At 32.7% G+C, this 12,586-nt stretch overlaps 1 protein-coding gene across 1 annotated transcript; it reads right to left on the bottom strand.

Moving 5' to 3' along the window:
• Positions 1 to 266: 266 nt before the first annotated feature.
• On the bottom strand, positions 267 to 11,442 carry LOC139853439 (probable LRR receptor-like serine/threonine-protein kinase At1g53420). Its single transcript, XM_071842833.1, has 12 exons — positions 11,342 to 11,442; positions 11,020 to 11,088; positions 10,892 to 10,927; positions 10,751 to 10,791; positions 10,306 to 10,664; positions 7,086 to 7,281; positions 6,681 to 6,818; positions 2,322 to 2,431; positions 2,024 to 2,234; positions 1,206 to 1,440; positions 822 to 972; positions 267 to 470 (listed from the first exon to the last, which is right to left on the bottom strand). The coding sequence occupies exons 1-12, from the start codon at positions 11,440 to 11,442 to the stop codon at positions 267 to 269; spliced, it is 1,851 nt and encodes a 616-aa protein (XP_071698934.1).
• Between the last annotated feature and the right edge of the window lie 1,144 nt (positions 11,443 to 12,586).

Below are 12,586 nucleotides of genomic sequence, written 5' to 3'. Positions count from 1 at the left end.
GTATTACAAGCGTACCGTCTCAAGATAAATGGAGCATATTGGTGATTTGAGCACCACCTTTAAAGTAATAACTGTTGTGAATCATCCCTCTTTTCCGAATCACCCCTCTTTAACATATACTCACTGAAACGATCGTTCGGGTACAGATCAACAGCAGATGTTGAAGAATTAGTATATGTGAATGACGTTTCCTGAATTTGGCTATCATTCATAGTCCCAAGTAGTTTCATCATTTTCTCACGATTGTATTCGGTCATTGTGAGGCATTATTCAGCTACAAATTCTTCAGGACAAATTCTGCCTTCAAGCATGCTAACTATTGATGACATTGTGGACCTGTCGGTCAAAGAGCTTGCAGTGCAAACTAGAGCCACATTTATAAATGTCATCATCTCTTGTAAATCGTATGCAGAACCCAACTTTGGATCAACTAGATCCAATAAATTACCAGACTTTTTTAATGCAACGGCCTAAATGAAAGAAACAAAAAATTTAATTTCAGATGACAGTTTTTAGTTTTCTAACAGTTATATTTACAGTTGACTCGGTCTCATTTGTATATTTATCATTGTTAAGTCATATGGGTAAAAATAATTGCAAAAAACAGCTGATAGGTTGAGGGTCAAAAGGTTCCCAAAGCATAGTTTCGACGGACATAATTTTTAAATCAATTTTTAATTGAACTTACCACATTAGTTATTTGTAAAGTTGTTTAAGAATACATAAATGTTGGCATGAACCGGTTTGACCTTAAACATCTTTGGGTCGCTTTTTTGCCATCAATAAATGCAAATATATAAGTTGGAAAAACTTTATTTTACCGTATCATGAAGGACAAACTGATTTTCCTTTGCCCTGTCACAAAAGTTAGCCATCCCGCTCATGATTTCTAAAAGGACAATTCCATAGCTATAGACGTCTGCTTTATCCGTGAGGTAACCACGCATTGCATATTCAGGAGCCATATATCCACTGAAATTTGTAGAGATAAGAGATATATTGAAGAATGACTGTTATAATTAGTATAGAGGTAACAGTTTCAACTCATTTACCAATGGGTCTACTTGGTTCTAACGCGTATAAAAAACTGAAAGATAAGGACCCCTTTCCCACTTCCATTTACCCAACACACATATTTTCTTGCTGTTTTTAACCCAATACCCAACGTTCCCATTCCAGGTATAGATGATGGTTGAAAAACTTACAAAGTGCCAGCAATACGAGTGCTTATATGAGTGTCCTGTTCATCCAGCTTAGCCAAACCAAAGTCAGAAATTTTCGCGTTTAAATTTTCATCGTGTAGCACATTAGTGGCTTTAATGTCTTTGTGCACAATCTTTAATGTTGATTCTTCGTGTAGAAAAGCTAACCCTCTCGCTATATCGATGCAAATTCTGTATCGTGTTGCCCAATCAAGTTCAAGCTGACATTCTTTAGGTCCTTTAATCCACATTGTCAAAAAAACATGTTCAGCAAAATAATAAATAAGGTTGTGTTTGATAAAACTGAATGATTTTGTGCATTGAATGGTTTATAATTTGAATAACTCAAATGTTTTAAATAAATTTGGTTTTGAATGAAAATAAGCTATTTGATAATCAGTTTGAATGAACAATATGAATGATGTAGAACCTTATGCATGAATAAAAAACAATATAGATGTTTAATATGAGTTCTTGATATAGATTAAAGAGGATATTAAATAAAAATTATGTGAGTACTTCACCTTTGTATATGATGCTGACGATTAAGCAACATATATCATTCAGAGGTCAATAACAAACACGCTGAATGTACGTTAAATGTTGAATGGTTCAGCATTGAGTCATATATGCCTACAATTAACCATTCATAATCCCACTTAGAAGCATTAATTCTAATTAAAAACATCGCATAAAGGGTAAGTTTAATGTTTACGGTCTATAAAATCATTTCACTTAAGCATTTAGACGATTACCGTGGCTATCTAATTTTGTAATTGTAATTTTAATAATAATTCATGAATGTAAAGCATAATGTTTACCAAATAAAGCACGAGCAAGACTATTATTTTGCATGTATTCGTAAGCTAGCAACAACTGATTTCCTTCGATACAACATCCATGAAGCTTCACGAGATGTGGGTGTTGCAAAGCAGTAATCATGCCCAAATCAGTTAAGAACTCCCTGTTTCCTTGCTTTGATTTGGATGAGAGCTGATTCACTGCTATTAAGGTGCCATCTGGCAATACTCCCTTCAATAGATTAATTTTGAATTATTAACTTAGTAGAAATACATATTACAGGTTCCGTAACATTGATTGGTAATAGAATACTCCTACCTTGTAAACGGAACCAAAACCACCTTCTCCAATCTTATTTGTGTCATCGAAGTTGTTCGTTGCGTTTTTTATTTGCCTCAATGTAAATGAACAAGTGATTCCATACAGCTCTGTTGAACGACAAAAGAGAGTGTGAACATGTAGATAGATACTAACAGAATCTAAATATTAGTGTACTACAATTTGCTAGATTTAGCTTCAATTCAAGGTTTAATGCTTGATCCGAATTGATACAGCAAGTGTTGGTTGCAGTAGCGGAGCCAGGGAGGGGACATGGGGATGCTCAGCCTCCCCCAATGGGCCTAATCGCAATGAAAAATTAATAGGTTATGATTAATTATTTTTATTAAGTCTCCCTCAATTGAAGCCCAAATAATATTTAATCAAATACATGGACAACTTAATTATCCATTATTTGTATGGGTCTTACCCAACAAAGTGTATACTTTTCTAGAATTATTAAATACTGGACTAAATGCTATGTGATATATCTAATGCAATTACGCAAGTAAGCAGTTTCGTAAATTAGGCTATTGAAAGAGACATTGCTGATATCTTTACTACGGATGAGATAATTGATGCTTATATCCAAATCACTGACGTCGTCCTTAAACTTTTTTTTTTTTTTTTTTTGCATGGGTCGTCACTAAACTTTCAAAATGTAACGCTCGTCGTCCTTCTGTTAACTTGCCGTCTAAACTTACCATTAACTTGAAGCATGTGCCAAACAAGTGAGGGTAGTTTAGACTTTTTAAATTTTTTTATTAAATAATTTAGTTAATCTTTTTTTTTCTTTTTTTTTTTTTTTCCTTTTCTCATTTCTTTTAAAACCCATTTTTTACCCCTCCTCTTTTACCATTTCATATTTCTTTATCAGATGGTGTTCAAGGAATAAAAAGATAAATTACATATGGTGATTTAGATACAATTATTATCATTATTAATCAAAATCCCTAAAATCAAACTTTACTTTATATCAGATTTTCATATTCATCTTCATTTCTTGCAGGTAAGAATAACACATTAAAAAAAAAATATGTATATGTATATATATACATATGTATGTATATATATATACATATATACATATGTATGTATGTATGTATGTATATATATATATATATATATATATATATATATATATATATATATATATATATATCTGGTACGCAGCAGTAGAGATCGAAGATGAGATGGTAGTGACAGATCTGAAAATACGATTTTACAACCACCATCTTCGGAATTTGGGACTGATCTGGGTGCCTTTGTGTTGTTATGACGGCGTTGTTACAATGGTGATGGATGACGGATGATGGCGGCGGTGTTACCGTGTGTATTAACGAAAGCGTAATCGACGATTTCGATTACATCTGAAGCGTCGAAACCACCTCCAATCCACCGAAGAAGATGACCTTTCGATTAATTGCCCTTGAACGAAATCGAAAATTGCTGTTAGAATCCACCAACGAATTCAGGTTTGTTTGTTTGTTTGTGTGTTTTTGCTTTGTTCTATTTATTTAATTATTGAATGGAATGGAATGGAATTGATTGAATACTCAGATGCGTATGTTTTTGCATTATTGAATTGAATTGATTGAATATTCAATTATTCAATGGAATTGATTGAATACTCAGATGCGTATTTATTCAATTACTGTATTTGTTTGTTTGTGGCTGTGAGTGAATGGGTGGAGAAAGGAGGTTTATTAAGTGAAGATGATGATGATTTTGAAGATCTGATGTTAGTGTGAGTTTCTTCGATCTTTAAATAAAGAAAGAGATGATTAGTAAGAGAAAAGAGATTGGGTTTTTAAAGAGAAAAGAGAGGAAAAGAGGAAAAAGAAAAAAGATAAGATATATTATTAAAATAAAAAGTGATAAAAAGACTAAAATACCCTCACATGTATGACACATGTTTATGGTTAACAGAGCAAAGAGACGCCAAGTTAACAGAAGGACGACGAGCGTTACATTTTGAATGTTTAGTGACGACCCATGCAAAAAAAAAAGTTTAAGGACGACGTCAGTGATTTGGATATAAGTTCAAGGACGGCGGGAGTAATTTTGTCTATACTATATTTTACCATATGTTATTTAACTAAGACTTTGTAACTAATATTATTGACAGGTTACTTCGTGAAAAATATGGCTTGGCGTGAGCAAAATTTGTTTAGTTTTTGCATATTGTTTTTGACATCACTTATGTATTTGGTTTAACTTGGACGTTTTTTATATATAAAATGGTTATCGTTGCTTATTTATCTCCATATTGCAATATGATACTTTATTATTGTGGTTATCATCTAATTCTCGAGTAAGCCACCCTTATTGTCAAATCCTGGCTCCGTCCCTGGTAGGTTGAGAATAAACGATGATAAAGGTATGAAGATGAATATGATAAACAACACAGGTCTGAATCAATAATACTTGTGTTATTCATCTGTAATTGTAATCGATATACATTACAAGAAAACTGCTAATTGGGGACGATATTTTCCTCTAATCGGGGACGACATGTCGTCTCCAATAACCTTTAGGGCGACATGTCGTCCCTAAAGTTTTGGCGCGAATTTTTTTTTTCACTTTTGGAGCCAGTTTATTTTGCAAGGAAAAAAAAAATAAAAATTAGATATTTCTATTGGGACGACTTTTAGAGACGACAAGTCGTCCAGAAATTTTTGGCACGATTTTTTCCCTTTTTTGGAGCCTTTTTTTCACTAGAAAAAAAATAAAAAATGGTATTTTCTATTGGGACGACATTTAGGGATGACATGTCGTCTCTAATAGCTTGGAGCCAATTTTTGTACACGAAAAATAAATAAAAATTGGCATTTTCTTTAGGGACGACATGTCGTTCCTAAATGTCATCCATAAGGAAATGGTCAAATTCAGGAAAAGCTGTCCAAGTTTTTGTCCTTTAGTGTATTCTTGGGGACGACACGATGTCGTCCCTAAAAGTGTCGTCTCGAATTAGCTGTTTTCTTGTAGTGATATACAATGCAATTGCCAATGGAATCAATATCAAAATTGATCCACGGCTTTCTTCAACAATTAACTCGATAAGGATCAAGTTAATGCCACAAAGTTAAACTAGTCTACTCAATGAACTTCAGAGAGTATTTGGGGGGACACACACTTAAGCTGTAAGTGTATGTGTAGAATGGTGAAAGGCTTAGCCAATTCTGTGTGGTGAAAGGTATATATACCTTCATACCTTTTACCTTACAAAATAAGCACTTGAGCATTAAGTATAGCCTACTGTATCACTTTTATCAATCACTAATCTATATTTGTAATTACTAAGATTATTATTCCTAAGATGTACGAATGACAATTTTCACCCATTAATAATATTACAATTGAGCAAAAATGGGTTACTATTCCTCAATAGTAACCCAAGATATTTTAATCTTTAAATATAAAATATCTATTTAAATAATATTACAATTGAGCAAAAATGGGTTACTATTTTTCAATAGTAACCCAAAATATTTTAATCTTTAGCAAAAATGGGTTACTATTGATTTGATTATTAATAATTAATGATATACGAGGGAGCGCCAAAAGGATCGGATGACAATATTGTATATTTTCGAGAATTAATGTATATATTTATATTTATATTTATATTTATTCATGATTTCATGGTAGTTGTGTACGTAAGTACTTATCTTTAAAAAAGTTTTAAATGATTTCTCAATGTAGAACATAAGATTTAAAAAAAAAAAAAAAAAAAAAAAAAAAACTAGTTTACTTACAATTGGTTTAATACAAGTGGTTGTGTTAAATCTCAAGAGAATTAATTAAATAACTTTGTTTTATTAGCCATAATTTAAGTGTTTTAGCTTATAAGAAATTGCTATAAAAAGTTGAAAAGAGTTTTTCGATTCCACGCACGGGCGAAAATATTGGGGGCAAAGGGTCACCCGCCCCCAGTGAATTTGTAATTTTCAGTGCAAAATTTTTGGATTTTTCAATTTTGCCCATTGGATTTTCCATATATATATATATATATATATATATATATATATATATATATATATATATATATATATATATATATATATATATATATATATATATATATATATATATATATTTATAGTCTTCATATTTTGTCCCCAAACACCTCCATATATTTTGCCCAACAACCTCCATATTTTGCCAAAAAAAGTTAAAGTTGCTACGCTTTTCAAAAAAAATTCGCCCCCAGTGAAAAAAATTCCCGCTTCCGCCATTGATTATTTCCAAAACGCATTAAGACCTGCTTCCGCCACTGATTATTTCCAAAACGCATTAAGACCCGTTTTAACCTGCCCAGCTTGCCATGTCTAGAGTATTGGCTTGGCATGTAAATACCTAGTTCTTTAACATCTCTTTGTCGTAAACAACGCCTCCGCCATAGAACACCTAGAATTACGACAACCGCGCAAATGGCTCCAACCAATATTCCAGCCACAGTCCCTCTAGAGAGACCCGCACCTGGAAGCTGGAAATCTGAATAATTGATATGAAATTAGAAACAATCGTTAAAGAGGAAAATGGAACAATATTAGCCATTATGTTTAAAGACAAATTTTGAAAAAATGTTGAAAGGCTAGTGTTGTGAAAGAAACTGAAAATTTGAACTTGCTCTATCATATAGGTTAGTGTTAATAACATGATGTTTATTTTTATCTTAATGTGGTACTGCACTAGTAGCATTGTTACAAATAGTAAATTAACTCCAAACCATGATATCAAAATTGAAGGTTAATAACTTACTTGGGTTCACAGAAATAGCTGAAATGAGAGGACCATATACTCCCTGAGATGGTATATTGGTTGTTCCTTTTCCAGCCCAATACAGTCGGATTTCTAAACTACTAATCGTAACATTTACAGGATAAGTTTTCACGATTACTTTCCCGATCCCGCCTGCTTGCTTACTAATGTCAAAATCCTTCTCCCTCAGGTTACCCTGCCACATCACCAACCATGTATAATCACATTAACTTATCTAGCCGTTAAAAAGGAACTATCTTGAATCCAACATCACCATACCACAAGAAAAAACTGATTATATATATATATATATATATATATATATATATATATATATATATATATATATATATATATATATATATATATATATATATATATATATGGGTAGGATCAAGAGGGAAGTAACCAATCGGGGGAAGCAAATTTTTTTTTTTTTTTTTCCATTTTTTGAAAAAACTTTGTTCATGAACATTGTAGATGAGATGAAAATATGAACATTTAGTAGAGACACTTTGTGATAAATGTTTTTATTTTGGCGGGAAAACGCCCGAAGAAGTAATATATAACAATTATCGTGTTTTTCGAGCATATTTTGAGGTTTTAGCTATTGGGGTTTAGATATTAGGGTTTAGATATTAGGGTTTATAGGGTTTAGATATTAGGGTTTAGAAATTTAGGGTTTAGGGTTTAGATTTAGGGTTTAGATTTAGGATTTAGATTGAGTTTTTAACACGAACGGTTTAGAGTTTAGGGTTTAGGGTTTAGGGTTTAGGGTTTAGAGTTTGGTGTTTTGGGTTTATGGAATAAACCCAAAACACCAAACCCTAAACTCTAAATCGGGCTAAATTTTACTTCACAAAACATGAAGAAAAAAAACGTTCATATTCTTCACGAACAATATTATCTTGAATGTTATTTTTGTCGATCGTTTTTCCGCCTAAATAATAACATTCATCACGAAGTGTCTCTTCTAAATGTTCATATTTTCGTGTGATCTTGATGGCGGAAAAAAAAAATTTCAAAAAAAAAAGTTTGCTTCCCCCCGCTTCCCCCCGATTGGTTACTTCCCCATTGATCCTGCCCCTATATATATATATATATATATATATATATATATATATATATATATATATATATATATATATATATAGTGGTAGGATCAAGAGGGAAGTAACTAATCGGGGGGAAGTAAAAACTTTTTTTTTTCGTTTTTTGAAAAAACTTTGTTCACGAACAATATAGATGAGATAAAAATATGAACATTTAGTAGAGACACTTTGTGATAAATGTTTTTATTTTGGCGGGAAAAAGCTCGAAGAAGTAATATATAACAATTATCGTGTTTTTCGAGCGTATGTTGAGGTTTTAGCTATTGGGGTTTAGATATTAGGGTTTATAGGGTTTAGATATTAGGGTTTAGAAATTTATGGTTTAGTGTTTAGATTTAGGGTTTAGATTTAGGATTTAGATTGAGTTTTTAACACTAACAGTTTAGAGTTTAGGGTTTAGGGTTTGGTGTTTTGGGTTTATGGAATAAACCCAAAACACCAAACCCTAAACCCTAAACTCTAAATCGGGCTAAATTTTACTTCACAAAACTTGAAAAAAAAACGTTCATATTCTTCACGAACAATATTATCTTGAATGTTATTTTTGTCAATCGTTTTCCCGCCTAAATAATAACATTCATTACGAAGTGTCTTTTCTAAATGTTCATATTTTCGTGTGATCTTGATGCCGAAAAAAAAACGAATAAAAAAAAATTGCTTCCCCCCGATTGGTTACTTCTCATTGATATATATATATATATATATATATATATATATATATATATATATATATATATATATATATATATATATATATATATATATATATGGGCAGGATCAATGAGAAGTAACCAATCGGGGGGAAGCAATTTTTTTTCAGCCATCAAGATCACACGAAAATATGAACATTTAAAAAAGATACTTTGTAATGAATATAACATTCACATTTTCACCTAAACTTGATATCTGAAAAAAAAAATTTCAGAAAAATTTTTGAAAAAAAACGAAAAAAATTTACTTCTCCCCAAAAAAGTGCTTCCCTCTTGATTTTGACCATATATATATATATATATATATATATATATATATATATATATATATATATATATATATATATATATATATATATATATATATATATATATATATATAATATTCATCACAAAGTGTCTGTTTTAAATGTTCATATTTTCATCTAATCTATAATGTTCGTGAACAAAGTTTTTTCAAAAAACGAAAAAAAAAAAAAATTGCTTCCCCTTCCCTCAAAAAAGTGTTTCCCTCTTGATTATGACCCTATATATATATACACACACACATATAGCATCTACAGCTTGCGGCAATCAGCAAGCTACTGAAGTACGTTTTCTTATTAGTGACTACAGAAATGACCATTTTGACACATTTAGATGCCCATGAGCCGATTTGGGTTGTGTCTTATATCAAATACCAGTCAAATGGGTTAAAACGTACAAAGATAAAAGTACGTAAATGAGGAATAGGTTGAGCACCCAAAGTTGAATTTTCAATGCATACAAACTCTGATATAAAAAGAAAAAATATTGTAAAAATACTGTTTTGGTAAATAAAAGCTAATGCATTCACTTATAAACAAGTTAAAGGCAAATATCATCGCCTATCATCAAAACTAAGAAAGGCACTTTGATTGCGGGTTCATTTTGTTTGTGTTGGATGTTTTGTTTAGTTCGAGTAGTTTGTCCCCGGTGTGGTTGTCGGTTCTTGTATTTCACGGTTTCGTAGTAATAAAGTTTTCGTTATGTTAGCCAAAAGAAAATAAGAGTTAGTGAGTCGGTCCCATCCCGCCTGTCTCAAACAAGAGTTAATCGTGTTTCAACCCATTACCCAACCTGCCCTTCATATTTTGGCAATATCCAGTTATTTGTTACCGATCAAGTTTTCCATGTTCACTTGGAGAGGGCGAGTATTTTTACTCATGTGTACGCGGCCTAACCAGGTTATCCCGTGACCGTTTTCGACACTTTCTGTGGCCACCCAAGATGTGCTGCTAGTGAGGTTTGAACCTAAGACCTCTTGTGAAGATATCAAGCCACTAGGCTATCTTGTAACGGTCAATCTCTGTTTATTTGAAACTACTAGATATATTGAAAAACATGCAACACTTCAGATTTTAGATAAAAATAAGTTACCTGTATGTAGATATCAAAAACTCGTCTCCCAAGGCTGCTAAACGTATCATTAGTAAAAACGATCTCAGCAAAGTGAAGGCTTATGTCATAGCTTCCGTTCATTAAACAGAAAGCATTATATGTCAAAGACAGGGCAGAGATTCGTGCAGTTGAGTACAATTCATGGTTCTTCTGTGGGACCCCGGGAGGTATCTTAACAAAACTGTCACGCTTATTATTATCCAAGAAGTTACCAGTATTGCTATATGCCCATCCACTAATGGCCTGATCGAAAACATCGGCGTCATCATCACGTTCATATTCCTTACCTTCAAACGATTGTATATTTCCACCACAGTTGACGTACCAGGACGACAATTCTAATCCACAAATAAAAGTAATAATGTGACATAAAATCTTTACTAACATGTGATAACAAAAATAACTTTAGGGAACTTTAACTTACTTGATGGACATACAGCTTTTGTCAAACATGAAGCCTTTTTTCTGGTAAAATGATACACGAATAGAAAGAGTAAGACACAAAGAAATGCAAACATTACCAAATATTTATGTGGAACCAAGAAATCATGACAAACAAACTTACAAGACGTCATCCGTTGACGAAGACCGAAACAAGTTTCTATAAAAAACAACAAAAACCACAAGATTTATTTAGCTGGTAATAATAACAAGAAGATGAAACACTTTGGAGAAAGAAGTGGGTGAACTTACGTTTCTTGCTTCAGACATTCTAAATCCCCTGAGCTCTCATTATATGCAAAATTGTTGTACGACAGATCACTGCAATATATTCAATTTGTACTGGTTCACCACATCAATTCATAATACATTGACTTGATGAGTTGGTATACGCTACTTATTTTAATTATACAAAGTTTTATACTAGTTATCTTAGGGTGGTCAGGGAAAAGAGTCGGAAATATTCACGGGATACCCAGTTTGACCGCGTAAATCGAGTAAAATATATTTTCTTGGGTCGCCTGAATAGAGAAAACCTAATTCGTTTACCGTTAATAGTAGATACATATCTTACATCTTATTTTCTGAAGATAGCATCCAATCAGGCACACTTCCAGATAGTCGGTTATCAGTAAGAAAACTGTGAATCAAAATAGTAAATTGATAAGGTGTCATATATAATTGTATATGCTACAGTAGAATGCTTACATGTGGTTTGTTTGTAGAATATCGTAGCCTTTAGGAATTAATCCACTAAGCTTGTTGAAGCTGAAGTCTCTGAAAGAGCAGCATAAACAATGATATATATTGAAGCGACCCGTCCCAATCCATAAGGACGAATATAATAACATATGATTACATCGCGAGGTATTTGACCTCTATGTGATACATTTTACAAACATTGCATTCGTTTTTAAAAGACAACCTTTCATTACATCGAAAGTTGAGAGGTATGCATACCAATTCATAATATATCCAAACTATAATGACTTAATCTGTAACACCGGCCATATTTTTTTTTAAAAAAACACAGCGGAAGACTTTTATATTAAAATCACAACATTAATTACATCACAGCAGAAATCTACATAATTAAGTTTAAGTTTACAAAACGGTGTTACTTATTACAAAATATATGTTACAAAAGTCCACATCAGAGTTAACACGTCAAACATGTCTTCAACACTAGCACCCGTCCAAACTAGCAGTACCTAAACCTGCAAGTGTGGAAATGTGGGAGATTAGCATAACGCTAAGTGAATGGAATCTATCTAACAGATATCGCATAAGCACCACACATGCGAACAATATCACTAACATGCTAACAACCAACTAGCATACAACATAAAGACAATATGAGGATCAGCGGCTTATACAAGCACACGACTCCTAGTTGATCGAGCTAGAGTCTACCGATAGTCCTTACTACACGATTCACAGCATAGTTATCCGGACGCAGGGGATGCGTCATTCAATACTATACTCCACAATCGGTAGTCCTTGGACCCAACCTCCTCAGGCCCGGTTGACCTCACACGAACTCTAACATCCTCAGGCCCGGTTACGAGTCCCCAGCCTCCTCAGGCCCGGCTAGTCCCAAACACGGTGCGCACATAATATCTCATAATCACAGTCAACATATAATAAACTCACTAGCATGGCAACCAATATCTAAACATGGCAACAACATAATATCAAAGCATAGTAATAGAATAAATCATAGTAGAATGACATGCTACTTAAACTCTATCCGGAGATAGACCCACTCACCGATTACCAGCTACAGCTCAGTTATCTTACTTCTGAGCTTCTTCCTTAT

This window comes from Rutidosis leptorrhynchoides, chromosome 6 (genome assembly GCF_046630445.1).
Source record: "Rutidosis leptorrhynchoides isolate AG116_Rl617_1_P2 chromosome 6, CSIRO_AGI_Rlap_v1, whole genome shotgun sequence".
NCBI lineage: Eukaryota > Viridiplantae > Streptophyta > Magnoliopsida > Asterales > Asteraceae > Rutidosis > Rutidosis leptorrhynchoides.
The sequence above is the reverse complement of the archived record's forward strand: the minus strand, read 5'-3'. Positions and strand labels throughout refer to the sequence as shown.